This window comes from Rattus norvegicus, chromosome 20, assembly GCF_021556685.1.
Source record: "Rattus norvegicus strain SHRSP/BbbUtx chromosome 20, alternate assembly SHRSP_T2T, whole genome shotgun sequence".
In the NCBI taxonomy this organism is placed as follows: domain Eukaryota; kingdom Metazoa; phylum Chordata; class Mammalia; order Rodentia; family Muridae; genus Rattus; species Rattus norvegicus.
In genome coordinates, this window is record NC_141553.1 from 52,391,372 (window position 1) to 52,411,062 (window position 19,691).

Genomic DNA, 19,691 nt, shown 5'->3' on the forward strand with positions numbered 1-19,691 from the left:
ATGGCCTTGTTCTTCTGGAAACACTGTTCAAGTACAGTGCTTGTGAAATAAAGGCCCTTAAGTAGAACATACAAAGTACTTTGGTCATTACTGTCAACGGTAATGGAAAAGACATTAGCATTTTTGAGATACAGAAGTAGGGCAGTTAATGCATAATTCCCTTAGTTATCAGCAAGAGGAAAAGGTGCAGACAATGTATTCTCTTCTTAGACGCCTTTCTTATGCTTACCAAGAGTACTTGTGACATTCAGCTCTTAAATATTTTATCTTTTACTACATATTGAATGTTGCCTTGTACAATATGGAGGTCCTTACTAGGTGTTTGCTAAGTGACTCAGGATTTCAATACTTCTGGAGTGTTGACATTCTCAAAACTAGCTTTTTATGGGGCCTGCAAAGTGGCTTTCCCGGTAAAGGTGCCAATGATCAAGCCAGACGACCTAAGTTTCCACCCAGTGGAAAGACAGAAGGGACTCTTGCAAGTATTCCTCCTGACTTTCAGAGACAGGCCGTGGCACACATGCATGGTAAATAAAAAGGTAATAAAAGAAAATGAGGCCTCGAAGGAGGTTTTCTCCTTTATTAGCCAGGCAGTAGTGGTGCAAACCTTAATTCTAGCACTTGGGAAGTGGAGGGAGGCAGATGTCTGAGTTTTAGGCTAGCCTGGTCTACAAAGTGAGTTTCAGGATAGCAAGGGGTACACAAAGAAGCCTCATCTCCATCAAAACAAAACAAAACGAAAACTATTAAAAATTATTTTCTTTAAATATAATTGAAGTATGAAATCAAATTTGTTTACACTGAAGTGTAAATAATGAGAATTTTGTCCTTTTGCTTGGTTTAGTTTGGTTTCTTTTGCTTTCCTCAACTGTCCCTATGAGGTGGACAGTGTGTATCTGTCGGTCTGCTCTGTCAGGTGGACAGTGTGTATCTGTCGGTCTGCTCTGTCAGGTGGACAGTGTGTATCTGTCGGCCTGCTCTGTCAGGTGGACAGTGTGTATCTGTCGGCCTGCTCTGTCAGATGGACAGTGTGTATCTGCTGACCTGCTCTGTCAGGTGGACAGTGTGTATCTGCTGACCTGCTCTGTCAGGTGGACAGTGTGTATCTGTCGGCCTGCTCTGTCAGGTGGACAGTGTGTATTCTGTCGGCCTGCTCTGTCAGGTGGACAGTGTGTATCTGCTGACCTGCTCTGTCAGGTGGACAGTGTGTATCTGTCGGCCTGCTCTGTCAGGTGGACAGTGTGTATCTGTCGGCCTGCTCTGTCAGGTGGACAGTGTGTATCTGCTGACCTGCTCTGTAAGGTGGACAGTGTGTATTCTGTCGGCCTGCTCTGTCAGGTGGACAGTGTGTATCTGCTGACCTGCTCTGTCAGGTGGACAGTGGCCTGTTTTTTTTTTTTTTTTTCCCTAAGAAAATAAAAGACGTTCTTTCAGCTTCATGATCAGACTTTTACATTTAGCAATCAACAGCATGGGTGAAAAGGTCTACAGTAAAACCCTTCGTTGGAATGCTTTACACTCTCCACAGAACAGAAACTAAAACAACCTGTTCTACAATTAGTCACAGATACAGTCCTGGAGTTTTTGCCCACACACATGAGTATTGTCTATAACATGTCTTCCTTGTAGCAGCTAGGCCTGCCACCACTGTGCTTGACTGAGTTCACAAATCTGTTGTAACCTGTAGCTTCCCTGTCACTTCTCTGGCTCTCCTCTCCTGCTAAGCTTTGTTTCCTGGCTGTAATTAGAACCTCCTGCCACTGCCATAGCTACTGCTGTTGCTGGAACCTCCATAGCCACCTTGGTTTCGTGGTTTGGCAAAGCGCTGGCCTCGGCCACCATGAGGGCCAGAGCTCCTGCCTCCGAAGTTTCTTCCTTTCATTGACCCAAAGTTTGAAGACTGCTTGTTGTAATTGCCAAAGTCATTGTAGCTTCCACCACCTCCAAAATCCTGCCGTCATTGTCAAATCCATTATAGCCATCCCCACTGCCACCATATCCACCACCACAGCTGCCACCAAAGCCACCACGACTATTGAAGTTCCCTCCTCAACCAAAATTGTCACTGCCACCAAACCCGCCTCCGTAACCACCACGAAAGTTTCCGGAACCACCCCGACCTCTCAGGCTGGATGAAGCACTAGCCATCTCTCGTTTCCACAGAGCCTTTTTTACGTCACAGTTGTGGTCATTCACAATATGCTATTTCTGAATAACAATCTTATCCACAGAGTCATGGTCATCAAAGGTGACAAAAGCAAAGCCCCACTTTTCCACTGCCCCTCTCAGTCATAATTTTAATCACTTCAGTTTTCCCATTCTGCTCAAAATAATCTCGTGGGTGACGTTCTTCAGTGTCTTCTTTAGCACCACCACCACCAGAGATCTTCTTCACAGTTAAGTGGGCACCTGGGCTCTGAGAATCTTCCATGTCACAGCTCTCTTAGGTGCCACAGCTCTTCCCTCTACCTTGTGTGGCCTTGCATTCATGGCAGCATCCGCTTCCTCCACAGTGTACGTGACAAGCACAAAGCCCCTGGATCTCTTGGTGTTTGGATCTCTCATTACCACACAGTCAGTGAGTGTTCCTCATTGCTCATAAGGCTCCTCGGACTCTTGTCGTTGTTTTGAAGCTCAGCCCTCTCATGAAGAGCTTCCGCAGCTGTTCCAGCTCTCTGGGAGACTCTGACGTAGACATGACAGCAGGGTGATGAGAGCCTTCACCCATGCTTCCTCAGCAGTGTCACAGAGCAGAAAGGAATAAGATAACAGTTGCCCAAGATTCAGGGATTTTTAAAAACTGGAGCATGTGTATTATGTGGCCAGTGTCTTGCTCTAACTTGGTTATGAGACTAAACCAATCCTCACTGCTCTAGCATGCTGAAGAAGCCATCTGAGGGGAGGGAGACGGATGCCCAGCTGTCACATCAAAGGAAGCCGCATTATTCCAGCAGCATCTATTCTTGTCTAAACCTTCCACTGTTAGAGATTTGAGGTTACGTGATATGCTTTATGCTCATAACTGATGTGGCTGGAGAATTGGTATTGAATTATAGCATCAGCAGAACAGAAAATGGGATGTATTTTTGCATGTCATTAAAGGAATGACCTGTTCTTGTTCTACAGAGAAGGAAATTGGAAGTCAGACATTCTTTGTATACTAAAACAGGGTCTCAAAACATTTTGTAATTTTTGTTTAAATTGTTAGGCGGCTTGGAGCTATTAGCTAATCTATCTTCCAGTGCTGTTTAATATAGCACTGATGCGAATTGCCAGTGGATGAGCGCCCAACTGATAGCTCTTCTAGTAATTGATTTATTTTTCTTCAATAAAGTTGCATAAACCAAAAGAATTATACATTATCATTTATCTGTAGGTTACAGATTGGTCAGGTTTGAAACATGAGTTTAAAAATATTTGGAGGGTAAATTACGAGTTCATAAAGAGCAAAACTGGCCTTAATATTTTATCAGGAAATCCCAGCAACATTGCTGCTCAGTTGTTGAGTTTCGACTGAGCTTGTGGAAAGTGGAGGTGTGGACTAAATAAGGAGGTAGGATAGGCTTCTCCCCTGGCTCGCCCGTACCTTTTGCTGCTGTTTTTGGAAGGGAGGGCCTTACATGGGTACGTTTTTTCAACCAGCCCACGTTAAAGCTCCTTCGGCCTGTTTCCCTGCCCCATTCCCACCTGACCACTTATCTTGGAGCTAGGCCAGTGATCTGTGTTGGACTCCGAATAGCCTTACAATTCCATCTCTATGGGCACAGTCACAGGCCCACATTTGGAACAGTACGTTTTTAAAGAATTTAATAATTTTATTGTTTTGAGAATTTCCTATCTGAGCACTGTACCTTCATCATTCCCACCCCTTCCCTTCCCCTCCAACTCTTTCCAGTCCTCTCACCAAGTCCATGAGCTTTTAATTATTGTTACCTTTATATATTATATATGTATAATACATATATCCGTACATGTGTGTAATGGTATCCAGGGCTGCATCAGCCTAAAGGGAAGTCTGTGAGCAGACCCAGGCTATTGTGTGCATTTTGCTTTGCTGTGTGTCTGTGCAGTGCTGACCACGTGTGATCCGTGTGAGCTGTGTCTGTGCAGTGATGACCACGTGTGATCTGTGTGAGCTGTGTGTCTGTGCAGTGCTGACCACGTGTGATCTGTGTGAGCTGTGTGTCTGTGGAGTGCTGACCACGTGTGATCCGTGTGAGCTGTGTGTCTGTGCAGTGCTGACCACGTGTAATCCGTGTGAGCTGTGTGTCTGTGCGGTGCTGACCACGTGTGATCCGTGTGAGCTGTGTGTCTGTGCAGTGCTGACCACGTGTGATCCGTGTGAGCTGTTCTGTACTGTGCTGACCACGTGTGATCAGTGTGAGCTGTGTGTCTGTGCAGTGCTGTCCACGTGTGATCCGTGTGAGCTGTGTGTGTGGTGCTGACCATGTGTGATCAGTGTGAGCTGTGTGTCTGTTCAGTGCTGACCACGTGTGATCCGTGTGAGCTGTGTGTCTGTGCAGTGCTGACCACGTGTGATCCGTGTGAGCTGTGTGTCTGTGCAGTGCTGACCACGTGTGATCGGTGTGAGCTGTGTGTCTGTGCAGTGCTGACCACGTGTGATCGGTGTGAGCTGTGTGTCTGTGCAGTGCTGACCACGTGTGATCTGTGTGAGCTGTGTCTGTGCAGTGCTGACCACGTGTGATCCGTGTGAGCTGTGTGTGTGGTGCTGACCACGTGTGATCTGTGTGACCTGTGTGTCTGTGCAGTGCTGACCACTTGTGATCCGTGTGAGCTGTGTCTGTGCGGTACTGACCACGTGTGATCCGTGTGAGCTGTGTGTCTGTGCGGTGCTGACCACGTGTGATCCGTGTGAGCTGTGTGTCTGTGCAGTGCTGACCACGTGTGATCCGTGTGATCTGTGTGTCTGTGCAGTGCTGAGCATGTGTGATCCGTGTGAGCTGTGTCTGTTCAGTGCTGACCACGTGTGATCTGTGTGAGCTGTGTGTCTGTGCAGTGCTGACCACGTGTGAGCTGTGTGTCTGTGGAGTGCTGACCACGTGTGATCCGTGTGAGCTGTGTGTCTGTGGAGTGCTGACCACGTGTGATCCGTGTGAGCTGTGTGTCTGTGCGGTGCTGACCACGTGTGATCCGTGTGAGCTGTGTGTCTGTGCAGTGCTGACCACGTGTGATCTGTGTGAGCTGTGTGTCTGTGCAGTGCTGACCACGTGTGATCTGTGTGAGCTGTGTGTCTGTGGAGTGCTGACCATGTGTGATCCGTGTGAGCTGTGTGTCTGTGCGGTGCTGACCACGTGTGATCCGTGTGAGCTGTGTGTCTGTGCGGTGCTGACCACGTGTGATCCGTGTGAGCTGTGTGTCTGTGCGGTGCTGACCACGTGTGATCCGTGTGAGCTGTGTGTCTGTGCAGTGCTGACCACGTGTGATCCGTGTGAGCTCATCTCTGTAGGAGACTGATTCTCTCTCAGAGGCATTGACCACCTGAAGCCCTTCATCTAAGGTGAGACTGTGTGGAATCCCTGTCCCATGGTCATGTCAACTGGTGTTGGCATTATGCTATTCCTCTTTAGTTAGAGAACCGTATTTTTGAGATTCATAGATGTGTCTTTCTTGTTGTATGTGGAAGACACTGTCACACAGCAAATGTCCTGGTCTTAAGGCCTGCATGGTTTTTCTGCCTGGGTTGTATGGCTTTCCCTAACTCTGAGATATACGCGTTTTGGATATGTATCCATTGGAGTTGGGTATTAGTTGCTTACTGGAGCTGTCAGGTGCATTTCTTACGATTATGTTTATTATGAATTTCTACGATCTTTGTTATTGCATTGTTAAGAAACTTTGTAAATATGGGAACGTCAGCATTTATTCTAGGCTTTGTGTTCCATTTCTTTGAGTGTAATTAACATTTTTAAATGAGATTCAATCTCATTTCAAGTGCAGAAATCAAAATGAGAAAAGCAGTTTTGTAATGCTAAGTATTTATCATAAGTTGAACGCTTATTAATGATCAGTTGATAACGGTTTACTTAGAATTCCTGTGCAACTGCCTGTGCTTGTCACTCACTTGATTAAGTGAACAGTTATATAATCCATGACATACAACATTGTTGAGCTAGTTGATGAAATATATGTTATGTACTCTATGTACCAAATACTGTGTTAGGTATATATTACATAGTATATGCACGATATACACGATTACTTTATTATGCTTTAGCCAATGAGATTATTAGTAACTTCTTGTCAGAGGTTGCATCACAGCTCCTCAGTTCAGTACTGAACATTTATCGGTAACCTCTCTGTCTGTCTCATAATTCGATTGCCATGAGGGAGGAAGAGATACCAGTAGAGAATGAATCTTTATTAAGCTTGTGGTTCCGTACTTTCAGGAATCTTGGACAGGTATTATTAATGAAGATGAATTTTAGATAAATACTGGAGAGTAGCTAGAACTGGATCAAGTTGGAAGGGCTTTTTAGGAGCAAAATGAAGTAGGTAGGCAGTTCTGAAATACACAGAAGACTTATTTGAATAGACAGCCCAGCCTCAGGAGTTAGAAAATGTCACAAGCTACCAGCTCTGCTAGAAAATAATGACTGTCAGAAACCACAAACACAAAACAAGACATGGCTACGATGTGGAGAAATTGGAACACATGGAGGTGGCACTGTAAAGTGGTCAAGCCGCTGCGAGGAGCAGTGTGCGAGCCTTTTCCCCTCTGCATACACTCAGAAGAGTCGAGCTAGGTCCAAAAGATACTTGTTGATACATATATATCAACGTTGGGTATAATGGTGAGATGTGGAAGTAGAGCAGGCCCATCAACTGATGCGTGCATGGGGAGGATTTGGTGTATACAAATAATTGAATAGTTTTCAATCCTACGAGGAAAGAATTTCTGATGTGCCAAAGCATATATATGTCTTGAAGCCTTTATGAGAAGTAAAATACCATATAGATCTATACAGTTAAAAGTGGTTAAGGTGAGCATGCCTTTAGTCTCTACCTCAGAGGAAGAAGCAGGAGATCTCCATGAGTTTGAGGCCAACCTGGTCTACATAGTGAATTCCAGGCCAGCCAGCCAGCCTGGGCTGTGTATTGAGACCCTGTCTCAGAATCAATCAGTCCACCAAACAAAAATGGTTTAAGATGATAAATTTTATGTTAGATATATTTTACCACATAATGTAATTTAAAAAGAATGTGGGTAGAGAGGGGTACATATGTGTGCAGTTTACCAATCCTCCGATTACAGGTTTTACTCTTACTGGAGAGTGAGCCCAGGGTCTCAAAGCAAGCTAAGCAGGTGCTTGGTCACCATGGTATTCTCCAGACCTTGTTTGTGGCACAACAAAGTAGAGATCCAACGCTGTGGTATTTGCTGTGTCTACTGCTTATCCAGTAGATTATGTTTTAAATTTCAAATGAAGATTGCTGTTCCGTTTGGTTAGCCAAAGCTAGAAATTTCTACTAATTTGATTTACTTAGTAAAGACTGCAATTCCCCAGCCGTCTGAATGATAAATTTGTCCCGTTGAAATGGATTGGGTCATAAAAATAGTTTGGCGTTTTACTTCAAAATAATATGTATATACTGGAGCTAGTTTGAAGTTTTAGAGAGTGCTATTATCTAATATTGATATTTGTAGTTCAGTGTGGTTCTGTCTAGAATTTCAGTGAAATAGTTGCCATTGTACATATGCTATCATAGTTACCTGTTGCTGTCTTTTTTCTTTCAGACAGAAGAAATGCATGAGTAAATTACTGGAGTACAGTGCAGACGTCAACATTTGCAATAATGAAGGCCTTACCGCAGTATGTGCTGTCCATTTTATTTGAGATTAAAAAGATACTTTAGGAAGAGTGGTGACGTGCTGCAGATGCAAATTACAATCCCCGGGTTTTCTCGAGTCACGTCTGTACAGAGTGTGGGGCATACAACGGTTTAATAAGAAAAGGGATGTCCTCGCTCCTCTCTGCTCTTCTTTAGGTTCTTAGCTTCCGTTTATTAAAGCCTTACCCGTCGGGCTGGGCATGGCGACATGGGCCTTTAATCCCAGCACTTGGGGCCGGGGCCTTTCAGGGTTGTTTTATTCTATTTAAAGTAGTAGTTTTTAAAATCCATTTTGCTCTTACCATTTTCCATGCAGAAATAAGTTAGTATACTTTTGATTTACTTATTGGGAAATACTAATGGATACCGCTGAAGGGCTTGTTTAAAAAACTCAAAATTTTAATCGAATAATTATAATTTATTTGCAGAGTATTTATTTTCGAAGCAGAGATAAAATAGAGTAATGTGATTACCGAGCGGCTGTTTCCAAGATGTAATAGACGGTGTTAAGCATAAGCATAGCAGACGTTATTGTTAAATTGAATTTAACTTCCCCTGGTATCACTTGCAGGTTCTGTTTTAATAGATAACATCTCATTATGTAGCCTTAGCTCGTCTAGAGCTTTCTGTACAGATCCTGCTGGCCTCCAGCTCGGAGTCTGCCTGCCGTTCCTCAGGCGCTGGGGTAGGAGTGAGTGCCTTTGCCTGGCTTCTGTAGAGTTTAAATTCTTTTATGTCTGTGAGTAAAGAAGAGTACCGAATGTCTACTTACCAACCTGGTTCTCAAGACATTTTTATTTTGAATTTTGAAATAAGACCCGTGTAGTCCAGGCCGGCATTGAACTATGACAGTTCCCTTGCCTCAGCTCACGAGGGTTGCTGAGATGGCAAGTGTGAAGTGTGTCTTACCACGTCTGGCTCTTAGGAGGTGTTGTTTGTTTTTGTTTTGATAAGGGGCGTAAGAGAAAGTTTCCTTCAGTTTTCAAGTGCTCTTACTGTCTTAGTATAGGGCAGGCGCAATCAGATTTTGTACATATTAGCAGTATGGCAGTATCTACTCTTAGGGTAATCTGCATTCGGAATACAGTGGGTAGAGATGCGGCAGGTCCAAGAGTTAGGAAGATCTTGGAACTGACACAGATCTTCTTTAGTACAGCAACATGTTTGCTGCTATCATTGTAATTGAAGAATTTTGTATCTGCCAACGCTTCTTCATTCCCGAGCTTCAAGGAAGATAGAGTAGAAAATATTTTAATGTCTTTTTGTTAAAAAAAAAAAAATTAGTGATTTTGCAAGGCTCTTGGCCTTCTTCCCCTTAAGTTTCCGCGCGTCAAGCCTCTGGTCTCTCAGGAAATGCCTTCAGGTTTTCATAGACCTGGAAGTTATGTGCCATTGTGTTACACATTGTGTGGTCGATGCCACTGTGTCACACATTGCATGGCCGTGACCATTTTGGGTTGAATGTGACCACACTATGTCTTGGAGCTGAATCCACTCCTTTTTCACTGTCTTTCCAGTCATCTCGTCACGGATCAGCGTGTTTCGCATGTCTGTCCAGTCCAGTCATCATGATTTTAGTTAACTTTTCAGGATCTAGTTTTGACTGAGTATGGCTCTCATCTATCCCAAGGATTTGCTGTAGTTGCTAATTTTCTTCGCACAGCGTTTTGTTCTATGGTTGATAATTTCCTATAAATACTGAGGTGACTGTAGACTACAGACTTGCAGTAGACAGTATGCAGTGCTTTGCACATTTTCACCAGTCTCCTGAGCATTGTATAAAAGTATAATGCGACCGCGCACCCGGGATGCGGGGCAGTCGTCTTACTGAGACTGCTCCAGTTTGCCACAGCTGGTAATGGTGCCACTCTCCATGGGCCTGTGGGGATCACAGTGATGTTAATCACTTCCAAGTACCACAGTATGCTGTGTCCATTTTCTAATTTTTAAACTATTAATGATCACGATGCTTTATTGGTTTGTTTATTTTAAATTTATTTTTATTATTTTATATGTATGGGTATTTTGCTTGCTTGTATGTGTGAAGTCCCACCGAGGTCAGAAGAGGGCACCGAAGTTAGAGACAGCTGTAGCTGCCATGTGGTTTCCGGGCGTCAAGCCTGGGGCCTCTGGAAGAGCAGCCAGTGGTGCTCTTAAGCAGTGAGTCATCTCTCCAGCCCCGAGGAGGGCTTTATACAAACTTCACTGCAAGCACTTTCTCCAAATCTTTGTCTTTACAAATACTCAGTAGGGCCTTCTTTTAGAGACAGTCTCATTGTGTAGTCTAGGCTGCCCCCAAACTCAAAATATTCCTGCCTCAGCCTCCCAGGTGCTGAGACGGCAGGTCTGTGACATCAGGCTGGGCTACCAGGGTGATTTGAAGAGTAACAAGTTTAGATTTTGACATGTTTTCCAATTTATACATCATGCTTTCCTCTTAGGAGCTCATTGCCTAGCCCTAAGTATTGGAGGTTTTCTTTTATTCCCTCTGACGGTAGTAATAGTTTGGTTTTTGTAATCTCCAGTTAGTGTTCTTATGAGTCCTGATGCTTAGGTTGCCGCTCACTCTCCGTGCCTGTGAGCGAGGAAGTGTCCAGTTCTGCTGAGGCGTCTGTGGAAGGGTATACTCTGCTCTCCTAGGCTCCATATCCTTTCTGCTGTTGTAAGCTGTGCTCCATTCCCTGGACCACTTGGACTTGGCTATTGGAGTGGGTCTGTAGTACATCGAGGTGTTAGAAGAGCAGTTCCTCCCACCTTAGGTTGTCTTAAGCAGACTGCATTCCTATTCTCGTTCGTGTCTGGAGAAGTGCTGCCGGAATACTGATTGGATTACACGCAGCCTCAGCCATTGCGCTCACTCATGCAGGCCTGTGATTTCCTTCATCAGCGTTTCATGCTGCTCAGCACAGCGACTTCACGTGCCCTGGCAAGCTTTTAACATCCCATTTCCTTCAGGGCAGCTCAAAGTGCTACTGCTTCTGTTCCTCCACCTCCTCCCCCTCTTCTTCCTCCCCCCTCCTCTTCTTCCTCCTCCTCTTCCTCCTCCTCCTCCTCCTCCTCTTCCTCCTCTTCCTCCTCCTCATCTTCCTCCTCTTCCTCCTCCTCTTCCTCCTCCTCCTCCTCTTCCTCCTCTTCCTCTTCCTCCTCTTCCTCCTCCTCTTCTTCCTCCTCTTCCTCCTTCTCTTCTTCTTCCTCTTCCTCCTCTTCCTCCTCCTCCTCTTCTTCCTCCACCTCCTCCTTCTCTTCTTCTTCCTCTTCCTCCTCTTTTTCCTCCTCTTCTTCCTCCTCTTCCTCCTCCTCCTCCTCTTCCTCTTCTTCCTCTTCCTCCTCTTCCTCATCCTCTTCTTCTTCTTTACTTTGGATTTGTGCAGAAATTCAAAAAAATATTGTGTGTGTGCACACATAGATCTGAACTGTGTGTGTAGGAGTATAGGCACACATGTACTGTGGCATGTATGTATGTCAGAGAATGATTTTGAGGAATTGGTTCCTGCCCTTCACTTCTGAGGCAGTGCCTTTCTTGTTTCTGCTGTGTTGCTGCAGCACTGAGGGTAGCAGCTTGTGAGCTTCCAGATTTGTTGTCTCTGCCTCCCCTTGTCCTAGGCGTGCTACATTATAAATGTGTGCCACCCATTGGTCTTTCTGTGGACCACTCATGGTCTTGAGCAGTCGCAGCAAGAATTTTCACTCTTTAATTTCTTGGGTTGAACCTTGACTTCTGTAAATGTGTGTGTGTGTGTGTGTGTGTGTGTGTGTGTGTGTGTGTGTGTGTGTTTTATATCCTACAATATTGCTGAGCTCTTAATAGTTTTTCCTTATGAATTCAATGACATTTTCTACACAGATAATATAACCTGTAAGTACAGATAATGTTATTTTCAAATCTCAAATTTAATTTAATTTTTTTGACATCTTTTACCATTTTTATGCAGTTTGTTAGGACTAGCTGGGCTTTGCTACTTTGCGAGTTCCCCTTTTTCCTACCCTTTATCCCCCGGCTTTACCCCCTAAATTATTCATCCATTTATTTGCATATTTACTTATTTTTGAGACAGTCTCTCTGTAGACAGACTCTGGCTACTTTGTGGGTTCTGTTTCTTTCCATCTTTCCCCACTTCCTTTCCTTTTGCCTTTCACCCCCCCCCCCAATGGTGAGGGAAAGAAGGATAGAGGGCCAGAGAAAGAAACTCATGAATAAAGTCAGAGGGAGGAAAGGGGACAAATTTGCTCTCTGCCATCAGGATAGCTAATTTCTTCTCTCTCTGTACATGGCTACTTGACAGACTACAACCAAGAGTAATCAACTGCATCAACCATCACCTGGCAGCCAGCCCTACTGTTGGGGTCCAGCATTTGTATATCCAGCCAGCCCCACTGTCAGGGTCCAGCATTTGTATATCCAGCCAGCCCCACTGTCAGGGTCCAGCATTTGTATATCCAGCCAACCCCACTGTTGGGGTCCAGCATTTGTATATCCAGCCAGCCCCACTGTCGGGGTCCAGCATTTGTATATCCAGCCAGCCCTACTGTCAGGGTCCAGCATTTGTATATCCAGCCAGCCCCACTGTTGGGGTCCAGCATTTGTATATCCAGCCAGCCCCACGTCGGGGTCCAGCATTTGTATATCCTCTGAAAAGTCTTTAGAACCCCAAATGTCACACCCTTGCAAAAACTCTCTGCATCTGGTAAACTTACGCTGTTAGAGCACTAGGCAAATTATCAATATAGTCCCTGAGCAGTGTGCTCAAGAGCTGACCCTCCTTCCTGTCCCAGCCTGCAGCCATAGGATGCACTACACTACAGGAGCTGTCAAATGCCAGCATTTGTAAAACACCCCTGCCTCCATTCTGCTGCTGTCAGGAGGAACAGAGGATGTTGCACCTCCTCTCCATCCTCCCTGAGTAGTTCCACAGCCATGATGCCTTTAGTCAGAGCTGCCTGTGGCCAGAAAGGACTTCCTATCCTAGCCCATGTTTTGATGGAGGAAAAGAAATGAAAAAAAGCCACCAATCTCCAGGTTTTTTTTTTTTTTTTTTTTTTTTTAAAGCAAAATACCATCAATTTCTGAGCCTGAAAACTCACGAGTCCCTGAATAGGAAACCATACCAGTTCAGTCCTGTATAAGCCCTGCCCTTTGTTCAGTACCTTGCTGTCTGTCCCCAGGAGGACACTCTGGGCTGTGTCTCTGCACACCATGGACTCTCGAATAAATCTTTTATGAGATTTGCTGCCTGGTGAAAAGAAGAAGCAGTGAAGAAGAAAAGAGAGGGAGCAGCGGGGTTGAGGAGCAGGAGCAGCGGGGCTGAGGAGAGGGAGCAGCGGGGCTGAGGAGAGGGAGCAGCGGGGCTGAGGAGCGGGAGCAGCGGGATTGAGGAGAGGGAGCAGCGGGGCTGAGGAGCAGGAGCAGCGGGGCTGAGGAGAGGGAGCAGCGGGGCTGAGGAGAGGGAGCAGCGGGGCTGAGGAGCGGGAGCAGCGGGGCTGAGGAGAGGGAGCAGCGGGGCTGAGGAGCGGGAGCAGCGTGACTGAGGAGCGGGAGCAGCGGGGCTGAGGAGAGGGAGCAGCGGGGCTGAGGAGAGGGAGCAGCGGGGCTGAGGAGCGGGAGCAGCGGGGCTGAGGAGAGGGAGCAGCGGGGCTGAGGAGCGGGAGCAGCGGGGCTGAGGAGCGGGAGCAGCGGGGCTGAGGAGCGGGAGCAGCGTGACTGAGGAGCGGGAGCAGCGGGGCTGAGGAGCGGGAGCAGCGGGGCTGAGGAGCGGGAGCAGCGGGGCTGAGGAGCGGGAGCAGCGGGGCTGAGGAGCGGGAGCAGCGGGGCTGAGGAGAGGGAGCAGCGGGGCTGAGGAGAGGGAGCAGCGGGGCTGAGGAGCGGGAGCAGCGGGGCTGAGGAGAGGGAGCAGCGGGGCTGAGGAGAGGGAGCAGCGGGGCTGAGGAGCGGGAGCAGCGGGGCTGAGGAGCGGGAGCAGCGGGGCTGAGGAGAGGGAGCAGCGGGGCTGAGGCTCCCGAGTTCCTCGACTCAGCTGGGGATCCCCTCCCCAGGGAGCTGCAGTGCCTCTGCTCAGGAGACTTCCTCTCAGAGCTGTGTGGTTCCTGGGCTTCCTAGTTCCAGGACACCCTTCCATCCGAGCAGAACACTTAGAATAGTCACCCGCTGTAAAGTACCCATAAAACAAAAGAATAATTCTTAAAACATTCTGTTTTTAAATTGGGTACCATTTTGTTTCTTGACTCTTTATATGAAACCTGTTTTTGTTTTGTTTGTCTTTTTCCTAAAAATGTATGTAATCTACTTTGTCCTGGGCATTCTGAAATGTCACGGTTTATCTTGTTTGTATGTTTTATCCGTTTGCTTCATAACACGCAGACACTGTTAATGTAGAGACCCATGGAATGGGAACTCAGGGCAACATTACAATAATTTTGACTTTGATGATTGCTTCATCCTTGTTTGTAACTCTTACTGTTTGGATACGAAACCTCTCAGATGGGTCACTTTTAGTAAAGTACCACTTTCTTTTCTGTAGTTTCTCCACTTTCTGTGTGTTTTGGGGAGACTTCTTCAACATACTCTTCTGAATTTCCTTTTCATTTTTCAGGTCCCTGTCACACTATTGATTTCTGAATTTTTTTGCACTTTCCTTTGCAAAAATTAGTGTAACATTCTTTTTTTTTTTCGGAGCTGGGGACCGAACCCAGGGCCTTGTGCTCGCTAGGCAAGCGCTCTACCGCTGAGCTAAATCCCCAACCAACCCAGTGTAAAATTCTTTTTTAAAGGGTACATTCAGTATTTTTCTGAGTATTAAAATACGTTTTTTAATATTCATAGCCACATTTTCATTTTACTTTTAGGTTTTATTTTTGCTTGCGTTATATGTTGTCTTTCAAATTAAATGCATAAGAAAGCAGTTTAAAAGCCCTGTCTGCATTCGTTTCTATTTACTAGAGCTTCAGAGCAGCATGGTCTGATTGGCTGTTTCTCTGTGAAGCCTTCCCTTGGTGCTGCCTTCCTTAGGTTGTTAGCTTTTGAGGCAGTCCCATTCCTTAGAGAAACTGCGAGGAAGGTGTTAGCACTCTAGGCGCTGGCTAGAGAAGAGTCTCAGTTTGTAGGGTGTGAACTTGTATTCAATCTTCTTTTAAAAACGTGTTATGTGCTCTGGACTCCATGTGCTTAGTATCTGTAATCTGCAGATCTCTTAGTTTTCAACTCTCATATTAATATTTTGTCATCTTGATGAGGGGTTTTTTTCCCTGTCTTTGTAAAGTTGGTAAGTGATGGGAATCTAAGAGTCTCAAGTCGTATTAAACATTTTCAGCTGATGGGTCTTTAGTCCATCTTTTAATTCAAGAGCCCCACACTAACTGCCAGTTCTGGAGCCTCTGAGGGGTTCTGTTGTCTACATCAAATGCTTTCTCCTTTTACATTTATTTGTTTTTGTACTGTATCTATTCTATGTTTTACCTGCATGTGTGTCCATGCACCGTATGCATGCCTGGTCCCATTGGAGACCAGAAGATGAATTGGATCCCCTGGAACTGGGGTTGGAGATGGTTCTGAGCCACTCGTGGCTGAGTCCAGAGCCTCTGCAGGAGCAGGATGCTGTCAGCCCGCGCCACCTCTCGCCCGCTCACACGCCGCCTCTTACTTAGCTTTGCTCTGACTTGCCCAGAATTCTGATTTTTGTTCTGACATGACAACAAATATTATCTGGCAAGATAACGTGTAACACCTGCCTCCTAGCATCCCAAGCTTCCACTTCTCCCATGTGATGGGCAGGTTCTTTCAGAGCTGCTCTTTAACGGTTACTTTAGTGGGATTTCACTTAATCTGATAGATATATGTAATCAGTCTGATTACACGTTTAAGACAGGAAATTGTATCTTAATATTTGTAATGGAAAAAAATCAAGTGAAAAACATGTATAACAGTCTGAAATTTTTTGCTCCTCACCCCATTTTTTAAAAAATTTTTTATTGGTTCTTTGCATTGTCCCTCTTACCAGTCCTCCACCCTTGCAACCTCCTTCCCAACAGAAGAAAGAACATCTCATTGTGGAAGCTCTAGTGTGTCACAGTGTGCCCTCAGTATGTACACTCTTTTGTTCACACTGTTTTGCTGGCAAATGTTCATTGCAATGAGTCCCTGGTCTGATAGGAGAGACCTCTGGCTTCTGTTACTCTGTCAGTACTGGGACCGCACTGGGACTCCTCTCAGATGCTGTGTGTCATGGAGCTCCTGCAGCTTTGGATCTGTAGAACCAGCCCCTTCATGCACTCCAGCAGTGGGGTAGGTGCTGGGCCCAAGAGGAATCTGAGCTGGTCAGCCTGCCAGCTCACCTGCCCTCATGGCCTCAGGGCCAGCTCTTCTGCCTCCTGTAGGTGGCCAGGGTGAGGATGGAAGAAGGCCTCTCTCTCTGTCTCTCTCTCTCTGTCTCTGTCTCTGTCTCTGTCTCTCTCTTTCTCTCTCTCTCTCTCTCTCTGTCTCTCTCTCTCTCTGTCTCTCTCTCTCTCTGTCTCTCTGTCTCTGTCTCTGTCTCTCTCTCTGTCTGTCTGTCTGTCTCTGTCTCTCTGTCTCTGTCTCTGTCTCTCTCTCTCTCTGTCTGTCTGTCTGTCTCTGTCTCTCCCCCTCCCCCCTTGCTGCCACACAGCAGAGAAGTTGCAGGGCCAGCTCTCCCATACTTCCACCCTGAGAGCTGGCTCACCTGAACCAGGGTCTGTTCTTTGCTGCCCAGGTGAGAGGGGCAGGGCCTGTCCTCCCAAGTGCAGCAGCAGGTGATGGGTAGGGCCAGCTTTCCTGCTCATATGACCCCATTGGGGCCATCTCTCCCTCCTACCTGCTGTTGGTGATGAGGGAAACGGGGAGGAGATCTCTCCCTCAATGCCACCACTCAGCAGACAAGCAAGGCTGATGCCCAGGCTCATACCCTCCAGGCAGCTCACTTGCAGCCCCCACATCCAGGCACAGCTCTATGTGTTGTCCAGGTAAGGGACAGGGTCCAGTCTCCCGGGTGCTGTAGTAGCTGAGGGACAGGGCCCAATCTCCTGGGTGCTGTAGTAGTGAGGGCAGGGCCCAGTCTCCTGGATAGTGTAGTAGGTGAGGGGCAGGGTCCAGTCTCCTGGATGGTGTAGTAGGTGAGGGGCAGGGTCCAGTCTCCCGGATGGTGTAGTAGGTGAGGGGCAGAGTCCAGTCTCCCGGGTGCTGTAGTAGCTGAGGGAAGGGCCCAGTCTCCTGGTGCTGTAGTAGCTGAGGGCAGGGCCCAGTCTCCCGGATGCTGTAGTAGGTGATGGGCAGGGCTCCTCACCCCAGCTTTTAGTGCTGAGGCTTGAACTTGGAGCCTTCAGTGTGCTAAGCATGTGAGCCATACAGTGTTTCTCTACCTGTGCGTCATGACCCCTTGGGAGGGCTGCATACCAGGTATGCTGCCCATCAGATAGTTACATTGTGACTCATAACATTACAGTTATGAAGCAACATTACAGTTATGAAGAAGTAACAAATCTTTGCTACCGTGACCCAATCAGGCAGCCCTCTTGGAGCCACTCTGGCACCTACATGGTGCTCTCTGACCCACGCCTTCTCAGATGTACTGTCTCCCCCCCTCCACCTTCTCCCAGCATGGCGGCTCTTCTCCCTTCTTCCCCCTTCCTCAGTTCCTTGCCTGGGAATCCTAAGTCTTGCCACTGTCTGCCCTGCCCTATCATTGGCTGTGGCATCTTCACCATTTTTACCAACCAAAATCAACTGGGGACAGACAGGGTCCCTCAGTGTCTTGGGGACATGTGGATTTTCCTGCAATTTTGGGGACCCAAATTAACATACTACAAGCAACATTAGCCCAAATCCCCACACACATACACATGTATACATGCAGCAACAACACATGCACATACACATATGCACAAAACCTGTTCAGCCCACTTACTGTTACTTGTATGTATGTTTTCAGGGCTGACCATTTGGCACTGTATTGGTGTGCTCTTCTGCAGGGAGACTGCCTCTATTGCTTCTCACCGTACTCCGTTGCCTGTATTTCTTTGTGTGTGGTTGAGGGCCAGAATTTTGTTTGTTTTTTTGTTTGTTTGTTTGTTTGGATTGGTGATTAATTTGGAGGATGCAGCCCACTGCAAGCCAGGGGAAGCAGGCGAGAAAGCAATATCCTTTGCTGGTCTGTGCTTGAGTTCCTACCTCCAGGTTTCTGCTTGGGCACCTGTCCTGACCTCCTTTAGTGATGGACTGTGACGTGAACTGCAGGCCAAATAAAGCCTTTCCACTTGAGGTTGATTTAGGTAGGTGTTTTATGACAGCGACAGAGAAGCATTTTGAGACATGCCTTGTCTGGATAGCCTTGGCTGTGCTTTATCTTGTTCTGTAGGCCAGGCTGGCCTCTGCCTATGCCATTCCAGTGCTGGATGTAGGGTGTGTTCTTGACACCGGGATTCTTGCCATCAAGGCTAGACTCACGTGTACTGTGTAGCTAAGGTTGGTCTTGAATTCCTGATCTGTCTGTTCCTACTTACCAGGCGCTAGGGTTACAGTTTGTTCCACCCAACAGCTTCCTCTGTTGTTCCTAGTCGGAAATTTCCAGAGTTATCTCTTACTGGTGTGTGATATATATATACACACATATGTATATATGTATATATACACGTATATATGTATATATGTATATATACACATATATATGTATATATATGTATATATATATAATGTATTTGTTATTTTGTTATTAGTGTAGGATATATTTGTCATAACTACGAGAACTGTTTTGTTTTATTTATATATACATTTGCTTCTGGGAAAGGAAGAATACTAACCTATTTTCTCTAGCAATAAGCTGAGGCCAGTGCCATCTAAGAAGAAGAGTATCTGGTGGCCTAAGCCTAGGACACTTACGGTACTGAGTCCTTTAATAAAACTCTTGATTTTGTAATATAGGTGGTATAGCCAACATCTTGATGCATGTGTTTTTCTCACTTAAAAGCAGGGAAAAGCTATTGCAGTATCTGTAGTTTGAATGTTGTGCTCAGTAGAGAAATAGCACTCTTTATATACTGATTTTTAGTGAAACTCTTGTACAAATGCTAATAAAAAAACGGCTTTGCAGATCCACTGGCTGGCTGTGAATGGAAGGACAGAGCTACTCCATGACCTGGTGCAGCACGTCACGGATGTGGATGTGGAGGATGCAATGGGGCAGACAGCATTACATGTGGCCTGCCAGAACGGGCACAAAACGGTAAATTCCTCCATGAAGATGTATGTGAAGGGAGTGCATGTGTTTTAAAAGTGTTTGGATTCATGAGAAGGTTTTCGTTTTGCGTATTTAGGAACGTGCTGCATCATAGCTAAATGCTGTTTTCCATCTGGTGTGGACTTCTGATTAACGTTCTCTCTGGACAGAGCGATAGAACAGTGCTTACCTTTGTTCACAGTAGTTACAGTTCTGATGTTGTTTCTGATTTTATTTTAAATAAATGACTACTAAATTTTTAAATCAGTGTGTCTTTACATGTATTTAAGCAATTATCTTTAATCTCAGTTTTAACAAGTACCAGACCATTTTTTGTTAAGCATCAGTTATGCATTGACTGTGAAGGTGAATTTGGATGCTGCTTTTTAATATTCTCAGTTGCGTTGTCATAGTTGTCCTCTCCTCACAATGGAAGTAGCTTCCTGTTGGCACATATTCCTCTCCCTCCCTCCCGACCTTTAGTCCGCCCTAACCCTAACCCCACACACTAGGTAGGGAGAAAGGTTACAGGAAGAGGGGTCACACATCTCTGTCAGCCACAACCTTTAGTCCGCCCTAACCCTAACCCCACACACTAGGTAGGGAGAAAGGTTACAGGAA

At 46.1% G+C, this 19,691-nt stretch overlaps 1 protein-coding gene across 33 annotated transcripts in view; it reads left to right on the forward strand.

Annotated features, from left to right (window-relative positions):
- The window catches only part of Hace1 (HECT domain and ankyrin repeat containing, E3 ubiquitin protein ligase 1), a 108,345-nt gene that overhangs the window by 11,912 nt on the left and 76,742 nt on the right, over positions 1–19,691 (forward strand). For all 33 annotated transcript variants that reach the window (XR_015644899.1, XR_015644900.1, XR_015644893.1 and 30 more), the window contains 2 exon segments: positions 7,757–7,832; positions 18,945–19,076. Coding sequence is in view for 25 of the 33 variants with exons in the window: in XM_087597866.1 (XP_087453992.1) it covers positions 7,757–7,832; positions 18,945–19,076 (208 nt within the window). In the remaining 8 variants the exon portion in view is untranslated.